At 46.6% G+C, this 26,067-nt stretch overlaps 3 protein-coding genes and 1 non-coding gene across 13 annotated transcripts in view; 2 read left to right on the forward strand and 2 right to left on the reverse strand.

Moving 5' to 3' along the window:
- The window catches only part of LOC147055156 (DENN domain-containing protein 2A), a 19,411-nt gene extending 16,773 nt beyond the window's left edge, over positions 1–2,638 (reverse strand). For 5 of the 9 annotated variants that reach the window (XM_085914445.1, XM_085914444.1, XM_085914437.1 and 2 more), the window contains exons 1-3: positions 1,851–1,922; positions 1,369–1,508; positions 463–600 (exon numbers count right to left, since the gene is read on the reverse strand). The gene's annotated coding sequence lies outside the window, so the exon portion shown is untranslated. Of the gene's footprint in view, positions 1–462; positions 601–1,368; positions 1,509–1,850; positions 1,923–2,444 lie in introns of those variants that run through there. The other 4 variants (XM_085914440.1, XM_085914439.1, XM_085914443.1 and 1 more) reach the window with 4 other exon arrangements.
- On the forward strand, positions 2,128–5,628 carry adck2 (aarF domain containing kinase 2). Of its 2 annotated transcripts, none has more exons than XR_015066435.1 (8): positions 2,128–3,893; positions 3,966–4,112; positions 4,189–4,317; positions 4,388–4,483; positions 4,550–4,655; positions 4,727–4,819; positions 4,887–5,015; positions 5,079–5,132. XR_015066435.1 is itself a non-coding variant. In XM_085914453.1 (8 exons), the coding sequence occupies exons 1-8, from the start codon at positions 3,039–3,041 to the stop codon at positions 5,336–5,338; spliced, it is 1,821 nt and encodes a 606-aa protein (XP_085770579.1). In that variant the 5' UTR covers positions 2,132–3,038; the 3' UTR covers positions 5,339–5,628. The 2 variants fall into 2 exon arrangements, 1 of the variants encoding a protein (XP_085770579.1); XM_085914453.1 differs by adding an exon at positions 5,198–5,628 and having other exon boundaries at positions 2,132–3,893; positions 4,550–4,819.
- On the reverse strand, positions 5,454–25,632 carry srpk2 (SRSF protein kinase 2). The gene is given in 16 exon segments (XM_085914447.1): positions 5,454–6,912; positions 7,554–7,646; positions 8,712–8,781; positions 8,866–8,973; positions 9,254–9,354; positions 9,425–10,171; positions 10,286–10,643; positions 10,755–10,795; positions 11,105–11,270; positions 11,343–11,449; positions 11,515–11,602; positions 11,672–11,759; positions 12,361–12,469; positions 12,638–12,789; positions 25,436–25,553; positions 25,556–25,632. Coding segments are annotated over 16 exon segments (2,586 nt in total). The 5' UTR covers positions 25,611–25,632; the 3' UTR covers positions 5,454–6,727.
- trnak-cuu (transfer RNA lysine (anticodon CUU)) lies at positions 24,775–24,847 on the forward strand. The gene has a single exon. It is a non-coding gene; the product is annotated as a tRNA-Lys (tRNA).
- Positions 25,633–26,067: the final 435 nt, after the last annotated feature.

Here is a 26,067-nt window from a genome sequence, read left to right on the forward strand (position 1 = left end):
GTTATTCCGCAGTCTTATAGTTTTTTTTTGGTGACTTTAATTTGAATATGAATACATATTAAATGACAGGCCGGCATTTTTGGCTACGCGAGTCGAAATACCTGAACTAGCAACTCCCGCGTGCTCCGCGGGAGAGCTTTCCACGCTTGTCCGTGTCTCCTCGCAACAAGGCAGGCGCAGGGGCCCTGCTCAAAGTGCTGCTTTTGTTCACTGCGAAGAATGCTCATCCTCGCTTAACACCCCCCCCCCCCCTTTTCTTTAACCTGCCAATTTGTGATGGCTTCAGCATGCGCTATGACTTTTATCCAAATGTTTTCATTTCCACTACGGGGCCAATCATTGAGAAGATGACTCGGTTGATTGAGGATGAAGGAAAACGGTCCAAATCAAAAACTGTTCTTCCCACCCAGGTCACATTTCCATCCATCTTTGAACACACTCTGAAAAGAAATGACTCCTGACCTTTCCGAGCCGGCCGAGCCCCGATGAAGCGCTCCCGCGTTCGTCCCTCATTTGGCGTAAACTGAGCCAGCAGAAGGCAGCATCCATGGCTCTCCTCACTCCGTATGCCAAGGCGCCTCTCGGCAGGCATTCCAAAGCCTGTCCCGCCGGCCCGGAGACGCAAAAAGTCAGGAAAATCGCTCCTTCCGACCAAAGCGCGGCCTCAGATGTTGACAGCCTTTTTCATTTTCCTTCCACTTTGTCTGTGACTTCTCTCAGTGGTGATGCCTCCCCTCCCTCTCTCTATCTCTCTGTGTTTCTCCAAAGTTTTCCAAGTGGCGCGTTCCTCAGGCCACCCCCCTCTTGCCTTCTCTCTCTCTTTCTCGCTCTATTTTCCATCATCACCCCACTATTCCTTAACTCCTCCCACCGCAACCTAAACCCCCCACTGCTGAACTAATCTGCAGCTGGACAGGGGATTGGAGCACAAGTTGTCAAGGAAACCAAAGTGTGTGTGTCCCCCCCCCCCCCCCCCCCCACCTCTCCAATTCCAAACGTTGCCCTTCCTATTTCCTACTGAAACGTGCTGCACGTTTTTTTTATTTACTCGGACTGGTCATCTGGTGACGAGTGAATGCTGAGTCCCAATGCGCCGTGATAGCTCTTTTCGTCGCTAGCTGATAGCCAACTTGTAAGTCAATATGGTTGTTAAAATTTCACCAAGATAAATTTGATCAAATGGGTTGTTTTTTGTTTTCGTCCGATACAGAACATCTCAACGTTTCATAAAGTCTGCATTCCTGGTGAACCCTAAGCGCAAATCACTGACCCTGCCTTTGAAATCAAAGCGAGCCTGCCGTGTCCATCAATAGCTACGCCGGGAAGGAGGGGCTGGTGGGAGTAACATCTGTTTGGCGTCGATCCCACCTTATTGTGTTGCAGTCAGTGTCCTCGGTCAGGCCTCCAGCTGGGACTCCAGGAGTGCACTGTCCAGGGGAATGACCCGTGACTGGGAAGATGGTGGGACCGGGTTCCCGTCCCTCCTTGTAGGTCGCATGCAAGAGCTCCTGTAAAAGCAAAGGAGACAATACAAATCAACATTTGGTCCCCCCGCCTCTTCATTTCCTGTCCTTAATGACCAAGAAGCATTTGCCCGCCGTAGCGATACGCGGCTTTGAAACACCAAAGTGACTTCACGGGGAATTATAGTCAGGAAAAAGGAGGATCCACTCAGGAAGTTGTGCTACTTCCACTCATATCCACAACATATGGAACTACAAAGGCTCAGTCTGCTATTTTATGACCAATATACACCTACGCTCATTTAAAGCATAATTGTCCTTTTAAAAACACATTTGGACCACCAAGGAGCCCTAATTTTTATTTGCTGCAGTGAATTTGGGACTTACATACAAGTCTGAAGATTTGGCATTCCAATGTGTCTGGAAGAGTGCGTTCGTCCAATTTACAGTTTTGTCGAGCTGCCATATAGGATTATGATGGTTAGTTAAAGGTAATCTGTGTTCATAAAGCAGCTCTTGTTATGTAATGCTACCTAAAATATCTTGTTTGAGATAAAAGAACCAGTGGAAGTGAGCTTTTGTTACCTTTTGGCTTTAATAGCCTAGCTGCCAAATCATTGGCTTTGGTCAGGGTGACGATTATCTTGTGTAACGTGCAGAACGCATCGTTACCAGATCCATTTTAAGAAATTATATATTTTTTTTTTAATTACAATTCCTGGACAGGGATTCGCGCCAGATATTCAACCTAAGACTTTAAATTCAAATGACAAACAATAGACGTAAAACAATAGCAGCATAAACATATGCGCGCCATATTTGGACGATTTGAGGAAAGTGTCAGGAGAAAACGTGTGATGTGAAGGAAGTTCTGGGTATTTCGTCGCTATCTGTCGGACAGTCGGCGTCATTGCACTTTTAAGTAGTTTGCTGCCAACGATACACGATATATAATTTCATCTTTGTGGTTATTTAACTTACCTTAGAGGGGGAAAGTTCGTCAACATTCTGTCCATGGCTCGTACGTCATCATTCTATTGGACCAAATCAAGCGAGCGAGCTCTTATTTTTTTAATATTTGACCGTATCCGCAAAATGAATGTTAATTATTAATTCTGTTGGAATAATGAGAAACAATACTATGCGTATAAACGAATTCAACGAATAAAATAAATACGGTGTTTATATTTATCAATTTTAATGGATTGTTCCTTTAAAGACAAACCACGTGACATTGATAATGCAACGTCACACCCGGAAGTTCAAGCGCAGGTATTTGTTTTGATTCATTGAGTGTTGTGGCGATGGCGTTATCAATATTATTAACATTGGCTACTATTTGAACTGCGGATACACGTGGATAAATACAACTGCAGTTATGCTACCGTTTTGTTTTTCTTGTAGGTCAATGATCTTTTGTACTTCAACGGTAGCTAAACGTAGGTAGCCTCGCGCTAACTGTAAAATGACAGCGGCGGTATGGTTCATGTTTTTTTTTTTTTCTAGTTTGTCACATATTATGTTAGTTACATATTAAAAGTCGTACTTTAGTGACATAAGCGCCCGCCCGGTGCAATGGCAGTGGCGTTGTTAGGGGCGAGAGCGGTTCTTCTCAACCTGAGGAGCAACCTCCAAAGAGCAAGCCTATTTGGTCGAACCAGACTCGTCCAGACGTCCAGATCATTTGGAGTTAAGAGGATCCACGCTCTGACCAACATCCCCAAGGTTGCATTGCTGTGTTGGGGTACAGTCAGTGCATCCTCAGCCCAATGCCAACAAGCTTCTCTGCCAGCCCAAATCACCAACAGGAAGTCTCTTGCCAAGTTTCAAGTGAACAAACTGGTCTTTCTCCTCCGCCTGGGCCTTCGTGCGATTGTGCTGTTCCTGAAATTCTCCCCCATCTTGCTCCTCTCCCCTTTGGTTCTGATCTCCGCTCGCTGGGCTTCGTGCTGGTTGGACGCCCTGCTGTGGGTGACCGAAAGCTCCGGCCCGGCCTTCATTAAACTCGGCCAGTGGGCCAGCACCAGGCGGGACATCTTCCCTCAGGAGTTCTGCGACCGCTTCTCCAGACTCCACGTAAAGGTGCATCCTCATTCCTGGGCCCACACCAAGCAATGTCTCAAGAGAGCTTTCGGGGAGAACTGGAAGAACGTGCTCGCGTTTGAGAGCAAGAAGCCGGTGGGCTCGGGCTGCGTAGCGCAGGTTTACCGCGGCTGGGCCAACAAGGACCAGGTGGAGGACCCGGACTTCCAGATGCTGGTGGAGGAGCTGGACAGGGAGGATCTTCTGGAAGCGTGGGAGATTCCCGGTTTGAGCGGCGTGCCGAGCTCTCTGTGGAAACTCTGGAAGGGAGGAAGCGAGGAAGATGAAGAGGTGCCGCATGAGCAGAACATCTCACAGAAGGATCACTTGATACCCGTGGCCATCAAGGTGAGTCACAAGTAGCAAAAGGCAAAGGCCCATATTTACACCGCCTGTAAAATCCAAAATGTTGCACTGTAGGTGCTCCATCCGGGCCTGAAACGGCAGGTGGAGATGGACCTGATGCTGATGAAGGCCGCTAGCTGCTTTCTACACTGCCTGCCCGGACTCAAGTGGCTCAGCCTGCGCGAGATAGTCGACGAGTTTGAGAAGCTCATGACCAAGCAGGTACTGTGAACCCCTGGCTATCACACAGCGAGGCAGGAAGTCATATTTTTTTGGACAAGAGTTCTCCATCTTCCAGATCGACCTCCGTTTCGAGGCCAAGAACATTGAACGTTTTCGTGAGAATTTCCGCAACGTGGATTACGTGAAGTTCCCCACTCCGTTAAGGCCTTTTGTCACCAGAGCCATTCTGGTGGAAACATTTGAAGTGAGTACAAAGGGTCAAGCTAATGATTGGAGGCAATCCTACACGAGTTGTTGTTTTTTCCGTCATCCAGGAGAGCGAGCCCATCTCGGAGTACCTGAGCGCTGAGACTCCTCAGGAGGTGAAGCACAGGATCGCCAGGATAGGAGTTGACACTCTGTTAAAAATGGTGAGCTATCACTCGGGAGAGGTTCACACAAGTTTCTGAACGACTGAGCGGATTTTTCTCTTTCAGGTTTTCGTGGATAACTTTGTCCATGCCGATCTGCATCCGGGGAACATCCTGGTGCAGCGTTGCGGCCCGGCCGCCGGCTCCTCAGACATCCCCGGAGGAGACGGCGGTAAGACCACCCTGACCGACCTGTGGGACACGGTGGTGGTGAGCGTCCGACCCGAGCCGTGTCCCTTCCAGCTGGTGCTGCTGGACGCCGGAATCGTGGCCCAGCTGAACGGCCGCGATCTAGACAACTTCAAGGCCGTCTTCACCGCCGTGGTGCGGCGACAGGTGAGCTAGCGAACGCTCGGCTTAGCCGCCGAGCTCGCTCACCTTTTTTTTTTTTTAATCTCGCCAGGGCGAGCGAGTAGCAGAGCTGATCCTCCATCACGCTCGCGCTAACGAGTGCCAAGACGTGCCACGCTTCAAAAAGGAGATGGCGGAACTGGTGGACGTAGCCCTCAGCAAGACCCTCTCCCTTGGAAAGGTACTTTTGTCATTTTTGGGACTTTCGGCAACTTTTGGTTTAACCCGCCGCCGTGCGTTCCAGATCCAAGTGGCCGACCTGCTCTCCAGAGTCTTCGGCCTGCTCATCAAACACAAGGTAGAGATCATCAATTAATGAGTGTTATTTGTAACGATGACTCATTTAGTTTTGCTTACTCACAGGTGAAGCTGGAGAGTAACTTTGCGTCCATCGTGTTTGCCATCATGGTGCTGGAGGGACTCGGTCGCTCCTTGGACCCCAATTTGGACATCTTGGAGCTGGCCAAACCGTTGCTGCTGAAAAACTGTGCCTCTCTTGTATAAACACAAACATATTCAATCATACTTACATACCTCATTGAAGTTTTTCCAAGCCGTTTACATCATCACGTACTGTAACGTATCCTTGGATAAAGGCAATGGACGGGTTTGGTTTCAACAGAGGTGACGAAAGCCATTCGTTTAGCGTTTTATTAAATCCGTCAATGAAAAACACAGACAACAGACGTCATCGGGAAGAACAGTCAGCATGGCTGAGAAAGTGGATGAAATGAGGAGGTTTTTGGGACAATAAAAAGAAAATGACATACCTTTATTGCAAAAACTTAATTGTGTGTGTGTGTCTGTGTGTGTGTGTGTGTTAAATCACCATAAAGAGCCCAGATAGAGCAGCGCTGATCAGCTAATGAGGGAGAGGTGTTAAAAAACGGATAATAGTTATATTAATTAACAGCAAAAAATCTCTAATAGACAAACACAATCACCTCAGAATAAGATTTTTTTTTTTTCACGGTTACGACAACCAGAGAAAAGCGGATTTATATCTTTTTGTTTTTTTTAAATGAATAATTTTTTTTTTTGAAAAATATCTCACCATTTACTTATATATTTTTTTTATTGCAAAAAATAGGCAACTGGACTAGTCGTGATGAATGATTAAGGGAGAGACGCACGTGTGTGTGTGTGTGTGTGTGTGTGTGTGTGTGTGTGTGTGTGTGTGTCGTTGCAGGAAGGGGGGGGGGGGTCACAGCCTGTTTTTTCATTTGGAATGTGTGTGTATGCGTTTGCGTGTGTATGTGTTCCCATGTCTGTTTTTGTTGTTGTTGTTGAAATGTACAAAATGTTCAGATTCCTGAAGGACAACAAGTGCAACCTCCGCTGCGTACGTCCATTTTGTCATTGGGGTAAAGAGGGGAGGGGGATCACAGCAACCCTTGACGATTCCCAGAGAGCACGCCCGCCCGCCCTCCCGCCTTCCTTTTCATCCAACTTGGGAATAATCGGCAAAAATCGTACCGCCATTACTTGCATCCATTCACCATGCATGGTTTTTTGTTTGTAATTTTTTTCAGTCATTCCTCATTATTTTGCAGTAGCGCCCCCTAAAGGTTTGGCAACCACTCAGCTCTTAGAGGAAACTATGTAGGGCCCCGCCGAGAGCGTACGGTGAAGGTCCCCGTTCCGACTGAAGGGTTCAAAGGTCATGGCAGGAGCAGCTCTGGGCAGTATTTGTCCAAAATAAGGTCCATTTCCACAAGTTCTCTCTTCGGAAGACAACCACGAGTTTTTTTTTTTTTTTCTTTATCCGTACGCTCGTCTTTACATTCCGTAAAGGACTTTGTGGAGGGGCTCGCCGGGGTACGTCTTTCAAATCAGTAGCCGTGGTACCATCAATGGGGGAGGGAGGAGGGGGGGGAGGGATTGTGTGCATGGCTACGAGTTAAGCCACGCATGGTTGAGGCATTCGCCCGCTGACGCCCGCTTCTCCGGCACCATTTCCAGCATGGGCAGCAGGAATTGGGTGAAGTGGGCGGCGTCCTCGTGCGCCCAGCCGTACTTCTCCACCAGTACGTCATAAAGAGACCACGGCTTCAGCTTGGTGATGTGCCGGAGCTCGCCTGTGGGGGGGGGGGGGGGTAGTTAGTCGTTGAAATTGGAAAACGACCAGGGAGTAAGGCTCACACTGAAAACAAAACTAAAAGCCTCAAAAGCCAAAGGACAAAGGCTTATTTGTTCAAGGGAAAAAAATAATAATTTAAATTAATGATTAGTATTTTATTTTATTTACTTTTAAAAACAGATTTTTTAATTTTTTTTTTTGTATTATTATTTATGAATTATTATGAACTATTTCATAAATCTTGTAGCAAAATCATCTTTCTTTTCAATGTGGCCCAAGGACTCCTTCATATAAAACTTCTTTACAATAAAATAAAATAAAAAAATCATGTTCTCTTACTTCCAACAAAAGCCTGCTGTGTCGCCGGGGACACAACACAACCTAATTTACTGTTCATGTCAAAGCTGAAAAAATAACAGCCTAAAAGAGGCTTTATTAGACATGATACAATCCAATAACTTCATTCATCTGCAGACCTGCACAACCAGTAAGAGATCATGTTTTTTCTCCACCCCTCCCTATTGCCTATTGACAGTGACACAATCATGCAAGGAGGTGTGACCGATTGGTTGAATCCCGCAGGTGCAACCCAAGTGTCCTCGGCGCCCGGCCTGGGTGAGCACAGGTGTCCCCGTTTACCTTTTTTGGAGAAAAACTCTCTGCTGTGCTTCCCGGCAGCGTACACTTTGCGCGGGACCTTCCCGAGGAGCTCCGAGATCAGAGCGATGTGGTCTGCATGCCCACCACCACCACCACAAAAAGGGGAACAGGCACCATTACAGCATGCAAACACACACACACAAACGGGAGTGACGCACGCTTCCGCCCCGGGGACCGCGTCACACGGGTCACGTTGGACTCCGCGCGTGTGCGTGTCGGCGTTTTGACGTCCGCGTGTGTCAATCCCGCCGGCTCTATGGCCAGCGCTACCTCGTCTGTTGAAGAACTCGCGGGAATATTTTCCGGAGAGCGCAAAGTGCCTTGGGATACAGCCCAGTAGTTCTATGATGTGGGCTATGTGGTCTATGGTGGAGAGAAGGACGTGTGTGTCGGGAAGGGAGGGGTCAGGTGTAAAATAGGGGGGGGGGGGGATGATTGGCGGGAGGGAAAGAGGGAAAGAGAGTCACACATAGTAAAGGAGAGAAAGCAGTTGTTAGTTGCAGCTAACAGCATCTCAGGAAAAAAAATCCACTTGGGAGCCGTCCAATCGGATTCCAGCCTCTCTGTGTTGCCGTGTCCATCTAATCTGCCTTCAGAATTCGTATTGACCTCCGAAATGAGATTATGCGCAATTTTACTTACCCTCGAAAACGTCAAAAAAGGTGAATTCCGTAAAAATTGCGCAAGTTAAAATAGAAGAATCTAAACTCGCGTACAAATTCGGAGGTCAAAATACAGTAAAATTCCCAATTGTGAGCCGGTTAAAAAATAAATAAATAAATAAATAAATAAATGAATAAATAAATAAATAAATAAAAATCCTTCAAAAGTTGAGGATGAAAATGAGTGAAGGTAAGACATCAGAATTGAAGGACAGGATTCACAGTGGAGTACAGATGACAAGTGGACAGTGAGGTGTTCTGGGACCAGAGGGGGCGGGGCTTCTTTACACTCATTTGCATATTTAGGATGAATCTTCTTTTTGTACTTAACAGCGGAACGGCCAACGTCCGAGTGTCAACGGCCAGTCGAGAGCGACATTTTGTCATTTTGGGTCTCCCCCAGTTTGAGAGCTTTGGTTTCAAATTCAAAAAAAAATTTGCAGCTGCGCTTTCAAAACACTCCGGTAATCCTCACCCTCGTCCCTCGAGTAGTCCTCGCCCGAATGGGGCTCAAACAGGTAGTCCCCTGTGGCTAGTTCAAAGGCCTGCCAGACACAAGAGGGCGCTGTTGTTACTCAACATGTGCACACGTGCGGTGGCGTCTGGTCAATGGCCCGCTTGGCGTTTACCATGCAGGCGGTGCTCCAGATGTCGGCGGGAGTGCTGTAACCGGCTCCTATCAGCACTTCGATGGAGCGGTACTGTCGGGTCTGGATGTCCTCGGTAAAGTGCTTGTGCTTGGATGGATTTGAATAGAAGATATTTGCGATGAATTATTCACACGGCTGAAAATGTACCGTATAGCGTATAGCGACCATTCCAAATGGTAAGCAGTTTTTATATAGATGAACTTGCAGAGTCAGAGTTGCTCATTTTCAATCATAAGTATCAGTCATTGAAAAAAAAAAAATGTCATCACTATGATCCTAATTCTCAATTTGTTTTTGTACAGAATTCTATTAAATCTTCGTATCCACATTAGGTGTAATTTGTTCAAGTGACGTTTTTGGGTCTTACCACCCAGCAGGCATTTCCGAGGTCAGCTATTTTCACTCGGATGGATTCGGCGTTGCGGGGGTCAAGTGGGTTGATCAGGAGGTCGGCGGCTCGAGCTCGAGCTGCCCAAAACAGTAGTCGTGTCACGTTTGATATTTTTATGTTACTGATCTTTTTTTTTTTTTTAGGTACCTTTGGGCGTTTCTCCCGTGCTGGACGAAGAGACGGTGCGGCTGCGGTCCGCTGCGGGGCTACCGGGCAGCTTCCCCGCTCCGGTGTCGCCCGTGCCCCCGCATACGGGAGTGGCGGGCTCCGGGTCTAGAGGCAACTCTGGAAAGAGCGCCACGGCGGCCCTGGGGCGTTGCCCCTCGCCGTTGGTGAGCCCCGGCTCGCCCGCCTCGCCGTTGAACATCTCGTAGCCGGAGCTGAGCGACAGGTCCCTGTCGGTGTAGCTGAGCTCGGACTCCACCAAGGGGCAGAGGAGCGGCTCGGGCGCGGTGGGCAGCCGGGCGCCCGGCCCCTCCGAGGCGGGCGGGGGGATGTGGCCGTTGGTTTTGACCGGGTGGGTTTGGTTGGTGGGCGTCTTGACGGGCGAGCTCCTGTCTGTGAGGAGCTCGGCGGTGGTGTCGTCTTCATCGTCATCCTCCTCCTCCTCTTCCTTAGCTTCGTCTGTCTTCTCCGTCTCCTCTAGCTCATTTTCTTTCTCCTCCCGGTCGACTCTCTCTACCTCCTTCTTTATCTCCGGCCCTTTGGGCGGCTCCTCCTCTTCCTCCTTCTCCGTCTGGATCAAATCGCCATTACTGGGAGGGATGGGAGCGTCTTTCTCGGCCACGGGCGTGGGCTCTTCTTCTGGATCTTCGTCACGGTCGTCATGGACGACGCGGAGTCCGTCTCCCTCTTCCTCAACCTCCTCACCGGGCTCCTCGTTGTGTGCCGCGCCTGAAAACGTGGAAAGGAACAGCACAGCTTTGGAGGTCTGTGATGGAAATGTGTGATGTGACCTCTAACCTGAACAACTTTATGAAAAAAAAAGTATATATCCATGAAACTCACATGTATGATTGGTCAACCTGGTGGGCCTCTCGCTACTTTCCTCCTCTTCCTCTTCCCCGTCCTCCTCCTCCTCATCATCGTCATCGCTCTCTCCGAGGGCCATGCCGGGGCCCGGCGGCGTGGGTTTAAGGGGCGTGGACGGTCGCTCGGTTTTCGGCCGCTCCTCTTGGTTCGTCCCTTCCTCCTCCTCCTCCTCCTCCTCCTCTTCCTCGTCGCCCTCCTCGTTGGCTCGTTCCCCCTTCTTCTCGGCTTCCCTCTCCAGGGCTTCGATCTCCAGCATCCTCTTCTCCAGCAATTCGGCTTGCCGCTTCTGTTTCTTTTTCAGCTTCTTCTTCTTGTTCTTGGAGATCTTGCCCACCTTGGGATCAAAAGAGCAAAAACCTTTTAGAGCGCAGCCGGGAAATGTGACAAGACGAGACAGGCGTGTGTGGATTGTGCGCATGTGTGTGTCCTCTCATGTCATACTCACATCAGTCGTACTCACCGGTTTGAGCTGGGGGGCTGTGCTAACTGGCACACACACACAAGGAGAAACGGCCGTCAGACACGTTCAAAGATACAGAAGCAAAATGGACACACAATTCACAAAGTTACAAGATTTGTTTCCATTCGTTGGATTTATAAATTCCATACTCGGCTGTTCAAGGAAAGATCCACATTTAAAATGTAAATTCAGTCACAACTGTAGGGGGAGCCAGCGAGCAATAAAACAAACAGAGCTTCCTGTATGGCGACTGGTGTAGAAATATTGCGCTCCCAATTATTTCTCGACTTGAACTGACACGATGTGCCGATATGACTTCACCACGGCGTCCTTACCTGCTGACCCGGAAGGGGGCGGAGCTCCGGCTTTCTGCCACTCGGTGGCTTCCATGGCCATGCGCCTCACAAACGTGTCGTCCACGCACATCAGGATGTTCTCGGGCTTGATGTCCGTGTGGATGATTTTACATTTGGTGTGCAGGTAGTCCAGGCCTTGCAAGACCTGCCTCACAGAAATCCCATTTGTCGGCTTCTTCGTTCAAACGTTTCCGGTTTTTTTTTCGTGCGTGCTCACCTGTTTGATGATGCTCTTGACGCACGGCAGCGGCAGGCCTTGGTAGTTGGACTTGATGATCCACTTGAGCAGGTGGTGACCCAGCACCTCGAACACCATGCACACATCTGGACCGAGGAGTTAAAGATACACACATAAAAGAACACAACACACAAAATTCCGGACAGGATACGAATGCCGTTGACGCCAGAGATCTTGAAGTCATCTATCAACTGGACCACCATGTCCTTGTTGGGGTCAGAGGGGTCACTCTCCCTCACCTGGAAAATAAAATAGGAAATGTAAGTAGAAGGCAAAAAAAAAAAAAGATGGAAGAACGGGCTGCTCACACATCGCAGCAACTTGATCTCATCCAAAGCCGTCTCAGTGTAATGCTGGGCGCTCTTCACCACCTTCATGGCCACAAAGTTCTTTACTCTACACAAACAAAGAAATGAGACACGTCCCTCATCACCTTCATCACACTCCCGCAATGACACCGACGCGTTGGAGAAGAAGACGATGCGTCACGAACTCATTAGCTAATGATGCAGAAATCCAAAAATGTTTTTATTTGGTGGATAAACATCAATTTGAAGAAGCATAGAACTAATTTAGCTCTGTAAAGAAGCAAAATGTGTTCATATTATTGATAGTTCATTCATATTGTCATATCATTGTTGTCATGGCAACGGGATCCTGCTATTTACTAAACATTGTTTCCAAGGGGATGGAAAAAGAACGTTAACACTGTTTGCGTGAAGGACTTGTACGGACACGGTGACTCAAAGTGGGGACGGTTACTTATCGACGATAAAGACTGATTACTTAGCACTCTTCAAGTAACTCGACGCCATTACTGTAATTAACACCGACGCTGTGAGTAAATACGTGTGTTTGTTTGTTTGAAAGCTGACACTTGGTTAATGTTACGCTCATGAGGCCTACCAACCAAGATGGCTTCTGAGCTTTGGGGTCATTGCAGTGTGTGTGTGTGTGTGTGTGTGTGTGTGTGTGTGTGCGTGTGTGTTGAACTCACTGGATGTCCCAGCACAGCCAGACGGTGGAGAAATGTCCCCACCCCAGCTTCCTTATCACATGGTACCTCCCGTTGAACAAATCTCCGATCTTGACCGGATGGTAGCCTCCTGAAAGACACAAAATGAGATTGGTACATTTTGCCAAGTTAGGAAAAAAAAAAAAAAAACACACAAATTGAATATATATTGGTGAATTTTAAAACAGAGAACTATACTGACTAATTGGCTAGCCAACAAGTTAGACAGCTAGCTAGCTTGCAACTGTTGTGTCCTGACCTTTGCAGTAGTCCGCCGGGTCCTCCTGCTCCTCATCGTCGGAGCCCAGGATCTCCTCCTCCGGCTCCGGGGGCCCCGCAGGCTCAGGGGGAGGCGGAGGGGGCGGCGGAGGAGAAGGGACACTCGCCGAGGCTTTCTGCTGCGTCTCAGGCCTGCCCATGACAATCGAGGTGACAATAGAAGCGTTAGCCTCCAGTGTCCTTCCGTCTTTGAGACTCAGACTTGGATAAGAACATTTTTCTGTACATATCGTTTTTAGAAGGAAAAAAAAAATAATTGTGTGCGGCTGACAGATGGTGCTCGACGGGAATCCCGACCATCAGGAAATGATGTCATTAGCAACTGGATGAGCGGAAGCCACATTCATTAAGTCATCAACAGAAACATATTCACCTCATGGCTCCTTTAATGAATGTTCTGTTGATGTTCTTGTTATGTTTTCATTTGAGTCATCATTCATGTCGATGCTATGCCCTTCCAAAGTCACGCACAAAAGCAGATGTTTGTTTTTTCCTGCATTTCAATTCATTTGAATTTAAAATCATAGCTCAAGGCTCCAACTTACACCAATACAAAAATCATGTCAGCACTAAATTGGTAAATAAGACAGATATGGACCGTACGTCATCATCCTCAACGTCTCAGTACAGAAACAAAACATCGGCGTCAAAACACAAAGCGAGAGCCGCTTATAACGGCGCTCGGTCGGTCACAAGCCTAGACGCATGATCTCCGTGTGTTGCCGTGGCAACTGCAGCGAAAGACGGGGTGCTGGGTTATGGGGGTGCTTTCCGGTACACAAAGCGTTAAAAGTGACGGCTTTTCCCGGAGCTGACGTGAAGGGCGTTCTGTCCATCTTTGACAAACTGCTGCCTCCTTGCACGACAAGATGTCGTCAAGCAGTCACGTCGTCTGTTTCTACATCACACCTATAACACGCCGTGTTGCTTTTTTTTATTTGATATTTTTTTTCAACCGGTCAGCCACGCCTCCCACCCCCCCTTTCATAACTTCCTGGACGCGAGCCGAGTACCGCGAGAACGGGAAAGACACCGCAGCCTGTGAGACGACGGAAAGGGGGGGCGATCGAATTAGCCGCAGAGAAAGACGACTAAGATATAAAGGTCACGTGCACTGTCGGAAAGAAATTCATCATCGGGGGCCCGACGATAACACGACACCCACAACTTTGCCGGCCGGGGAATTTCATCTTTTCTATGGAGGCAAAACAGAAGCCTCGCAAATGTTTCTCATCATGCATTTTAGGTCAAAGATAAGACATCTTCAAAAGTGCCATTCGGCACTTGTGATAAGCCCCGCCCCCCCCCCCTCCAAGTACTTCCCGTCGCCCTAATTGGGACTCATTATTCACATTAGAAGAAGCAATTTACTCCTCCAGTGTAAATGTGTACACAGTCGCCATAGCGACCGTGATTAGCTCCAGTTTCAACATGGCCATCGTCGTGATTGACCTTCCGAGAGTGAGGACCGCAACGGACGGATCAGAAGATGACTGAAATGGAATCTTCCAGACATTCAAATATTTACCCACATGTCTTAAAAGCCCCAAGGAGAAATGATCCAGGAATGAAATCCAGCCATCCATCAAGGTCAAAGTGTCGCGTTTGTCTCGAGCATGATGGAATGTTTTGAGCACAGATAACAGATTAGGTCAATTTTTCACGACGGGACGACAGGACGATGAAGAATAGCGATTCTGCTCACACCCCCCGTGACGACCCGATGACATAAGCTGCAAGTTGGCTATTGTGTAAAGTGGTGAATGACTGCTGATTGGATGCCTGGCACTTGACAATCATGAAACGGACACAAAGGACTCTTTGCCGATCATGCCGCATTAGTTCTGCTTGTTTGCGTCTGGGCACTGTAAAAGCGCTGACTCGGCTGGAAATGTCACAACAACTTGCAAGATTTACCCTCTAAACAAACGCTCCTTTCAAACACAAACACGCCAAACAATGCACTGGCACCTTGACTGACAGGTTTTTGTCCTGCGGAGGAAAAAAATATCTCGATTTTGACTTGCTTTGGAGTTCTCAATTCATCAGTTCCTATACGCTTCAAACGTGATGAGTCACGACCGACACGTCTAGTTATCACCTTGGTAACTGAGGGATTTTTCCTTAGTAACGATGATGGTCGTCATCACGCGGGCTCTTAAAGCGTGGGATTCACCGTGTCCTTCAGGTCTGCCAAACATTTCAGAGGTCTCCCATCGATTTGCCGTTTTTCGTCTCCGTCTCGGCCTGTGTCGGCGGGACAGCTGACTCGTTTGTCTGAGTCTCCACCTGAGACCTGACACCATTTTCAAGATGTAACCTCTCCGCATCCATTTTTGATGCACCCGCCCGCAGGTTCTCGACATTATTTTGGAGCTGCCGAAAGACACATCAGTCCTTTTTACACCTCCCACCTAAAACTGGGGATTTTTTTTCCAGGTCACTTCTGTATGAATTCGATGTCTATTTATCTATGAATCTTCTCATTCCGTGATCCTGCTACTTTAACTCGTTCAGTGCCACTGACGGTTATAGAAGTCACGGCATCTTGCCGACGTCTACAAATAAAACAAAGAGGCCGCAATTTGTTTTCGAGCCTCACCGAATCCATACGGGGCCTCAATCGATGGACGTTGAACTTCTGCCCGCGGGCCTCCGATAAATACAAGACCACACGCGGAGCCACGCATCGACCGACTTTTTAACTCGACAGAGGTGCTGAAAACACACAATGGAATCATTGAGTGAGGGGCATGCAAAAAAAAAAAAAGAAAGACTGGCCCTAGTCAAATTGTGCAATCAGACAAACCGGCTCATCGGGAATCATGTTTGCATGCTAATCAAAAAGGCTGCCGGGGCCTTTTCACAACAACAACTAAATTCTCATTTCAAGGCTTGAATCATAACAACGTTCTATTTGAGTTAAATACTCCTTGGTGGAGGTTCTAAGAAGTGGAATGGGAATAGAACGAGTGTGTGAGGCACGTGAGCCTCAGGAAGGGGCCCCACCAACAGTTGAAAGACTGTTCGCAGACACAACATCAACACTGTTGTCCGGTAGACTGTGACTCAGCTCCATACACACTCAAGTGTGTGTATGTGTGTGTGTGTGTGTGTGTGTGTGTGCATGTATGACTTTCAGCTTAATTAAATGTCATTTAATTCAATAGCATTGAAATACTACTGTATATAAATTAAATTGTATTTATTTTAAATTTTAAATGTAATTTATTAAATGAGATGTATTATTCTTTATTCGAGTTACTGTATTTTTCCATTTGATTTGATGCTTTTTATTATTTATATAAAAATTTTAATTCAATAGCATTGAAATACTACTGTATATAAATTAAATTTTATTTTAAATTTTAAATTTAGTTTATTAAATTAGATATATTATTCTTTATTCAAGTTACTGTATTTTTTCATTTGATTTGATGCTTTTTATGATTATTAATTTCTTTATACATTTTATTTTATGGGCATGAGCAACATGAGCAAACTCAGCTCAATACAATTTTTATTTTTTTATAAATATTTTAGTTTATTTTATGGACATGAGCTACATGAGCAAACTCAGCTCAATACATTTTTTTTTTTTTTTACACATTAGGCATTATGCAACAGCGCACACACCAGAGATGAGGTCATTAACATTCCACCGCCTGGATGCAGCAGTGACCCGACGTCACCCGAGTCTGCAGAGACTCGCCTCCGTCCGTCGTCACCCGCCATCTTAACGCCTTTCACCCTCATCTTCTCTCTCGCCTCACTCTTCCTTTTGGCTCCATTCTCATCTCTCTCCCCAAAGGCTATCTATCTAGTTATCCTCGCACACATTTATTCCCTTTCCTCAGCTTCCTCTCTTTATCTACTCACATCAAAGCCGGCGTCGAGAAGAAAAAAAAAAAAAAGCACAGAGTGAACGCGTTTAAATTGGGATTTAAAAAAATGAATGGTTTGCAATACTGTTAGAAATCACAGTCGAAGTGAGGCCAAGCAATGACAGGCGTGATTAGAGTGAGGGTGCAGCTTCGTGGTCAACAAATAAGACATTGCTAAATTTTTCATTTTATTTTAGAAGAGTTACTTTTCCTGTATCGAGGTGGTGACCTTTGAACCCAGTTGAGAGGCCCAGCTGAGGCGGTGCATCCGATCAGGTGTATCACCATGGCGACGGCGGGCCGCTCTGTCTGTCGGGTGTCTTGTTCCCTTCACTCATTCCCGTTACTGATTAACAAGCGTGCATCATCTTAAATTGAGCCGCTGTTGAAGTGAATGCAATGTTTTCATTCTTTTCTGGTTTTATTTTCATGATTATTTTTTGATTTCATTTTTAATGCAATGTTTTCATTCTACAGTCTTTCATTCTGTGTGAATTCGTTTTATTTGAATTATTTTATTTGAATTATTTTATTTTTATTGCAATGTTTTCATTCTTTTCTGTTTGAATTCATTTTATTTTATTTCATCAATCTCTGTTGTATTCATAGAGAGCTGAGAGGGGAGGGGTGAGCAGTTACCGAGGTGGAGGAGGGAGGAGAGCAAGCCGCAAATGGACGTTAAAAACAAGGCTCGTCATAAAAAAAAAATTAAAAAAAAATGCTGCCAGTTAGCCCCAAGGACATCATGATCTGGATCTCTTTTAAAGAAAAAAATGTCAGTGATTGGACACTGTGACCTCCTATAAACAAAGAATGTAATATCAGCAAGTTATCACGTCGTCTGAAATGCTTTCAAGCTCTTGTCCAGACATTTTCTGCTCGGGTGCATGTATTGAAGATTTCCCACATTCACAGAATTCTTTCTCATCATCCATCTTGTTTTGTTTGCTTGTTTGCTCTTTCTCTCTTTTGGTGCCAAGAAAACCTTTTTTTTTTTTTTCTAGGTGACTGATTTATTCGCCTTTCATCCCCGTTCATCCCTTCAGCAATTTAATCAAACAAACGACCTTTAAATACAACCTTGTTTGCACTCCAACCAGGAAACACCAGGATAAATGAATGATCCTATTAAAGGTTTCGAGACACAACCCTTAACAAACAAATCAATCAGAGGTCGGACTCAAGCCATTAGTTGTCCTCGTAATAAAATATACCCTCTACGAGCCCCGCCCCCTTTGAAAAACATTTGCATCCCTTCGCCCTCCCGTCCAAAGTTAATCAGTTTGGTGTCCGGCTCGTAAATGAACAAGACGGCGACGGGTAACACGGGAACGTGCAACTTGTGTTTCGAGACGGGTGTCGAGTAGATGAAAGAGGAGATGAGATGGAACGTTTTTTGCTCCATGTTGGAAACAGCTGCACATGTGTGCTCTATATTCATCCATACCAAACGGTTGACAATAAATAGAAAACCTTAATCCCTTGATTCTTCTCCTCACTTTGGCTTTTCAACTTTCACCTGAAGTGAACGCTACGCTCCATTAAATCCACCGATTGCTCAAGTGTGTTGACAGAGCACACACACACCATACACAATTAAAGGCGGAGCAAACACGTCAACGTTCGCTCAATGTCCTGACAAGTTTTTATGGCCCACTAAAAAAAAAAAAAAATCTTTCTTGCTAACTTCTAAAAGTGACTCCTACTCATCCTAAAACCCAAATCAGTTCTTAGCATTTTCTGCGACACACCAAAGTCGTTGAATCGCTCATCAAACAAAGCTTTCCATTCGAGCGTCTTAGGATCAGATGGAGATGTAGACACAAGCATCATGGGAGCCCAAAAAAAAAAAAATAACCCAAGTTCGTCACAAGTGAGACAAAAGTACCAAAGAGTGAGCTTGTTTGTTTTGAAAATAGCTCGCTAGGTCTTGGCCATAAGAACAAAACTGTTTTTATAAAACCAAGGACTGGCTTTAGATGAAAGCAGAAAAATGCTGAAGTAGCATTGCTTCAACAATTAGCAGCTATTAACTCATGGCTATTTTTCCTCACATATGCTAGCAAGACCTGAATCTTCAAACAAACCAGTTTGTGGTAGAACACAATTAGGATCCCTGCAGCTCTCACATGAAAAAGCTTGCTTGCAGTTATTTGTTCTACATAACGGGGCCGTGGTCTTATCCTCGTATTAGTTCCCCTCTGACAACTTTGTTCTTCCATAAACTGCAAATGGTCTATTTTTAGTTATCAGCAGACATAACCCGAATTCTCGATGTCACTCCCCCCGGTCTAGCTCTGATGAATAAATCTTTGTCGGGTATTCGAGGAGAACCTCTCAGGGGTGAGACCCCATGACCCCCCCCCCCGCCCCCTGCAGTCACGATAGGGTTATGCAGCTTCTAAACTGGTCGATGTGCGTCGAGAAAACACACACTGTGGCTGTGTTGTTATTTGATATGTAGGACAGAATCGCCAGTGGGAGTGGAGCTCTTGGCTAACGGCGGCCCGGCAACAATGGAGCACCTCTTAATTACAGTCCGACGACTGCCAGCTCAACAATGTGACGCAGAGATGAGACCGTGATTGCGCCGTGACGCACCAAATCCAAAATTCCACTTTTTCAGAGAAACACACAATTATCATTCATCTTAATAATCACATGGTGCCAAGATGGTGATGACCAAAGTGCCAAATTTAACTAGCTTGGATTCCAATGTTCAATTTAGCACTGAAACTTTTAAGCAAATAACTCGAATAATAATAAAGATCCTACGAGATTTGCAAATGCCAAAACAAGTAATTTGATAAAAGCTAATTGGATATAGCCTACAACTGCTAGCTACAATTTATTGTAAACGGCCCTACAAGTGTTCAAGAAAAAACACAAAATCATGTCCAAACATGTTATGGCCACAACTGAAGCTCAGCCATTTAACATGCACACAAGCTAACGGTTAGCAAGATAACAGCCTGCCTAGCCGCACCTTAACAACTCCGAATATGCTGACACCCACGGCACTCACCGGGCTAAGCCCCGCCTTTTAAAGGAACACACAAACAACTTTGTGGACGGCAAACCCAATGGGACAAAAAAAAAAAAATACCTGCACGTCAATTGCGCCATATCTCAGCAAGATGATAGATAAGATTTATGATGGTACTTGGCACGCCATCGGAAGCCACCCGAGTCATCCTGTCTGCTCCTCGGCCCGCGGCGCTGCCCGTCAGATGGAGATCTTTCAACGCTAGCACGATTAAGGCCTCGCCGGGTCAGCTCGCATCCGAACAGATGCGCTTCCTTGACTCACAACTTTCATTTGCTCTGTCACCATGCTGGAAGTAGCGTTCGAGCGCCATCTCGGAAAATTCAAACAGCGTGTCACGAGTGAATAACCCTACCGATATCGTTCTTGGATACGATTGATTTTTTCGTTTTTGCTGATTGAATATATAAGGAGCGTATTCGTCTTCTCCTGAAATAGGAGTGTAACGTGTAACAGAAATATCTGGGTTGGATTTCCTTCCCCCCACGTGCTATGAGTTGTTCTGTCTGTCATTCAAGTGGAGCAGCTGAGAATGTTCGCCACATGGCGCTTCTCCGTTGAGAAGGAGCGAGGAGATGCCCCGTTGTCTGGCAAATGCTCGTCGCTGGGGGTAAATGAGCCGCTAATGTTGACTTGTGTTGACACTCTTGTGTCCTTGGACACATGAATCATATCCTGTATATTAAGATTCATTTCAAACGAATGTTAGATCTTCAACAACGACCGATCGGGAGTGTTGGCGAAGGCCAAGTCGTTTTCTGGCTTGACGGCACGTGACGTTTGGTAGCGTGTTCCTTCGCTTGTCGCCTTAAATCAGCCGGGAGAGACTCCGGCAACCCCGTGACCCTGAACAGGACGAGTAGAAAATGGACGGTTGGTGTGTGTGTGTGTGTGTGTGTGAGCGAGACAAAGCTTTGCGTCCGTGTTATGATGCGCCTTTCCATCAGCAGCATGCAACATTGTTTTTTTTGTCGAGCAAGACAATGGAAGAAACCGGGCAAGGACGTCAAAGCCGGGAGGCCCGAAGCATGCGAGGTGCTGGTACGGAAACAAGAGGAGGAACATGCCGACGGACACGCCAGGAGGATGAAGACGTTACCTTTCCGGGGACGAGGATTTCTCCGAGTTCACTGACATGAGCGGAGCGTGTTAGCCGCTCGCTGGTCGAAGGGACCAGAAGCGAACAGAGGAAGCGCTTGCTTTGTTTTTTGTTTTCCTCCTGGGTGTTTGGATCTTGCTGATATGGGTCTGAGTGAAAGGAGAGGAGAGGGTTACCGTCTTCCCCCCCCCCACCCCCGTCCCCTCCGCCTCCTCCTCCTCTGCTGTCCTCGTTCTCCGAGGAGGATGGAGGACAAAAACCAGCACTGCGTTGATGATGATGATGACAGGGAGCACCTTCCTTCCTTCCTCCCCTTTCTTTCCTTTCCTTCCTTCCTTTCACCTCGCCTCGTTCCTTCTCGTTCTCCCTTCCCCGGTCCACCGAGCCGACGAAAAGGAAGACTGTCCGGCGTTGGGGATCTCGCCGCCCGTGTCAGGCCTTCTGCGGCTCTGCACAACAACAGAGCTGAGAGCCCGGCGGAACATTCCACTGCGCGAGCGTGCGGAGGGGTGTCGCCTTATGACAGCAACAGGGAAATAAATGCTTTTTTTTTTTTTCCTTCTGGCGCACTCGCTCTCTCCCCTCCCCTTCTTCCCCCGACCTAGTCCCTCCCCCCACCTCGCTCTCCCAATTGCCTTATTACGACATCCTGTATCTCAGGGCAACGCGACACAGATCCCCCCCCCTCCTCCTCCCCCACTTGTGCTTCTTCCCTCGCCTCTTTATTTGGCATCCTCACTGCCTTTTGCCTCAACCTCATCTTTGTCGCTGCTTCTTTTTTTTCTCTGCTGGGCAGATGGATGCGCTCTCACATGAGTGATCAGCTCACTGTGAGGTGGCCACAGGGCGTGCCATGATGATATTGAATGTGTGTGTGTGTGTGTGTGGTCGGGGGGGTGGGGGGGGGGGGGGGGGGGGTCCTGTCTCAATCCCTCGGTCTGACCTCAATATTAGTCTGTGGGTGCACCGATGCGTTTCTACGTAGGTGTGTGTGTGTGTGTGTGTGTAGTTGTGAGGGAATGCTGATTTTAGTGTTATCCTCAAAGTGCATAGGGGAGGGCCGCATTTTTTTTTATCATGCCAATTAACAATTCAATTCCAAATACAAGTGAATGCTTGATTTTTTTTTTTATCTAAGCAAAATCTATCTTTTGATGATAATAAGACTGCCAGCCTAAAGGATACGCTTTCCATGTCAAAAAAAAAAAAAACCAGGAGTTCCACTTTCCCACATAAAAGGACGACATGTCTCCGAGCCAAACTATTGTCCTCATTTTGCGCTCATGTGGGCCAACAGTATAGCTCTAAGCTAGCTTTAGCACCAGAGCAACACTTGAGACGGAGGAGGGTGGGGGGGGGGGGGGGGTTCTTTTTTTTATTTTTTGCATGTATCTTATTTTCACGCAGCCACTTTTTAGGGATCGCCTGACTGATGATGCACAGGTGGGACAAACTTCAGCGAGCATGAGATTCCAACCCGAAACATCTTGACTATGAGTGTAAAAAGATATGGTTTAAAAATATTTCGTGACCGGACACAATAACGGCAACACCCGCGTTCGTTTTCGTGTTTTTGTGTGGTTGTTAACATCCACGTAAGCATTTCTCGCTCGGGTCAGGTCAGGGCACGGAACGAGCAGGGAGTCGGGGCGTTCGGGGGATGCGCTTGCTCGGTGACGGTCCTCAACTCCGACACGTTAAGAAAGACACACAAGCGGCCTAGCGCGTAAAGCCATGTGCAAATTTCCGCTCGGAAAGATGACGAAAGAGAGGAGGGGGGGGATAGAAGGGGTTGGGGGTGGGGGTGGGGGGGGTTATGACTCTCATGAGCAGATATATTTTAGGAACCAGTATTGAGGCTGCCGCGAGCTATCTTTAAGCGGCCTACTTCTCCATACTGCCTGGTGGATGAGGATGCACACACACACACACACACACACACACACACACACACACACACACACACACACACACACACACACACACACACACACACACACACACACACACACACACACACACACACACACACACACAATTGTATGTTGAGTAGTCTAGATCAGGGGTGTCCCAAATGTGCTACCAAGGGCCACAAATAGAAAAATACCAAAGTCAGGAGGAATAGGAATCGGGGCCCTTTCATTTTCTATTGTCTGCAGTTGCCGGAAGTCAAAACATAATGCCCCCCCCATCTGTTTACAAATGTGGGTCATCACTCTTCTTGCAGATGCCAGTGTGAAATGGGTAATGGGGGGTCGGGGGGGGGGGGCACTTCACCTGCTGAGTAAGAGCTTATTACCTGCTGCCTCACTCAAAATGGATGCCACTACATGTCCAACATTGTGTGGCCCTCATACCTCCAAAAAAATTCAGGAGTAAGTCTATGGTGTGAAATTATGGAGCACGCACACCGTATTTATGAAATGATATTTCAAAATGGAGACAGATGTTCATTTATCGTTGCAGTGGAATCCTTTTACTTAACAGTCTACTTACTGTACAGTGCTGCCCTCTAACGGTTACAATGAGTAAAACAAACATCTGCACATACAACCAGTCACAAAATAGTTTTTTCTACCCCTTTTTGTTTTTGATCATATGATAATGTATTTTCACAATAGTTCCTTGCCTATCAATGATTTTTTTTGTTGCAATAAATGAAAGAAACAGGTTTAAAGTGATTATAATAAATGATAAGTGAATTTTATGAAGCACAGTAGTTCAAACTACTAATATGTTGTTGTTGTTTTTTTACATATTTTAGTGACACACACGTGTAGGTTGCAAAGAAGGAAGCAGCAAAGATGGAGCAGTTCAAAGTGAGGAGAATGAGTATCGACTATTTTAGCCGCGCCGGTATCCATCATTAGCGGTCGGCGGAGAGGAAGAGATGTTTGAAGCACGGTGGTCCAATCGATCAAACAATAATTGCGACACAAAAAAAAATTCTTTTGCAGTTGCCATTGCAGCATCAGTGTGACAATGCATCACATTTTTGGGTGACGCTGCGGGATTTCTTTTTCTTATCGTGGATGCAATCAATTCAGGGCCCCAATTGTTGGTTGCTTCAAGCTGTTGCCATAGAAATCCAATTAAGACGACCATAAATGCTTTCTGGTATGAATCGACACAACCAATTGCTGACCTTTTTGTCTTCCGATATTTTTTTAAATCAAAATGCTGTATTGTTGCACTAGTTGGCTTTTTACAGGGGCTGCCATGAAAATCGAAAAGAGCCTAACTGAAAAGGGCGTAGGTCAACTTACCGCCTACTGAACAGGTCAACGGGTGGGCTGTTAATAAAAATAAAAATAAACCAGACGGGCAACGACTTCACTGTCTCGACTAGCGAGTAAAATGACGGCAACTGACTGAGGCTTGCTGCAGTATTTGGGCCCGTAAGCGGACATGTTTCCATGGTAACGCGCACAACACACACATGGAATGGTGGGACGTTATTTTAGGGAGCAGTTTGAAAGCAGTAAAGACAGGAGGGATTAGGCTGCAATAAGAAACTGCAGAGGAAACCTAGCAACTTGCTTTCGGGAGATGTCTGCCATTTTGTGCCCATTATTGTGCTTGATCCACCGAGTTGCATGGTACAAGAATTCCGCCCTCCCACAAACATCTGTTCAACTAATTACTAAATTGCCTCCGACCAATATTAGGACAATGGCTCAAATACTACTTATGCAGTCGTCCAGCCACTCACCGACTTAACCTCTATATGTTCATCCGACCAGTGATTAAAATGCATTCTACCAGAATCCGTCCAATGTACCACAGAGCTGCTTCTACCAAAATGTCTATCATGGCTGAAAACTAAATCCTGCATCCACAGTGATAAAATGGCAAATGTAGTATATCATTACAGATATTGACAGTTAAAGCTTTGAATTGGATGCAACTGATCATATTTTTAAAGCTCACTCATAAGTGATATAAATGAGTAAAAAGCTTAAACAAACTTGATTTAAGTCAGGATAAAAAAAAAAAAGGAACACAGTATTATGGGGTATCATAAGTCAGCTTTTTCGATGTAAACCGGTCTACTTACAAAAAGAGTCACTTCCTCGATTACTGCATCCGCCCGGCTAGCTCAGTCGGTAGAGCATGAGACTCTTAATCTCAGGGTCGTGGGTTCGAGCCCCACGTTGGGCGATTACATTTTTCAAAATGTATACAACCATCTCTCCATATTTCTTTTTCAACGTGTTAGGTTTTTATTTAAATCCATTTATCGGCGTAATTTCATCATATTTACAACACAACAATATTGTGCGCAAAACAGACCGCTTCCTGTTGGTGCCAGTCAGTGACGTCACGCCAATCCCAACACACCTCACTACACACACACACACACACACACACACACACACACACACACACACACACACACACACACACACACACACACACAAACACAAACACACACACACACACACACACACACACACACACACACACACTCCAATTCGCATGCACTTTACACAGCCACTGCAGACACCGATCAAATTGTCCACAGCAGAACCACACACACCCAGTACCGACACCAACATGTTGAGAAAAAGCGGAAATGTATTTTTCTCCCCAAATTCTGCTGTGCATTGTCAACCCGGTTGCAACTTATCTGCAGAACCGGCGGGCGTCGCTCACAAGCGAACCCGTGTCAAAAGCACCGAACGGCGGCAGACAAACACTCCCCCCACCCCTGCACCGCACCGCACCGAACCGCATAACCCGGCTTACCTCCGATGATGAGCCGGCTTCTCCTTCTTTCCCTTCGGCCTCCTCTTCTTAGATTGCATGGCCAGCACTAGCGAGTTGACAGCGAGCAGGGCATGAGAGACGTCCCGATTCGAGGGAAAAGGGTGCAAGGGAACAGGGGATGATAGAGGAGAGAACACGCGTCAGAACCAGACATGAATTCAAGACGCCACTTCCGGTTCGATTCGCTGCAAAAGCAGGCTCAAACGCAGGAAAGCGCAGGGCTTTAGAGTTGAGGGGCTTTGCTGGCTAATCAACGCACCTTTCCTGGAGATCATGTTTTTCCTCCTCTTCCTCCCAGGGCCGGAGCAGCCAGCACAGAACACGAACACTCTTACATCCACACGGTGCTTTTTCTTTTTTCTTTCTTGGCTCCCTCTGCAGGTCAAAGTGGGAAATGCGTGCAACAACTCCTCGACTCCAGTCTGATTTCGGGGCGATTGTAGAATGTGGAAATTTGGGGTGCTAGAAAGCCAAACAGAGAGTTGATTCAACAAAACTACTTGACCTAATCATGAAACAATACAATACTGTGCAAAAGTCCGCCATTGTATTTGCTGTTTCAACAAACCTCCGAAATAAATCCTGTATATTTGCAATTCAATGCTCACAAG

This window comes from Syngnathus leptorhynchus, chromosome 6 (assembly GCF_054491065.1).
Source record: "Syngnathus leptorhynchus isolate UIUO chromosome 6, UIUO_Slep, whole genome shotgun sequence".
NCBI classification, from domain to species: domain Eukaryota; kingdom Metazoa; phylum Chordata; class Actinopteri; order Syngnathiformes; family Syngnathidae; genus Syngnathus; species Syngnathus leptorhynchus.

Bases quoted from the DNA above. Each gene is read 5' to 3' on its own strand.
- adck2 (XM_085914453.1), top strand. From the start codon at position 3,039: ATGGCAGTGGCGTTGTTAGGGGCGAGAGCGGTTCTTCTCAACCTGAGG. The intron at 4,113-4,188 runs GTACTGTGAACC...TCCATCTTCCAG, and splicing joins AGAAGCTCATGACCAAGCAG to ATCGACCTCCGTTTCGAGGC. The intron at 5,133-5,197 runs GTAGAGATCATC...GCTTACTCACAG, and splicing joins GCCTGCTCATCAAACACAAG to GTGAAGCTGGAGAGTAACTT.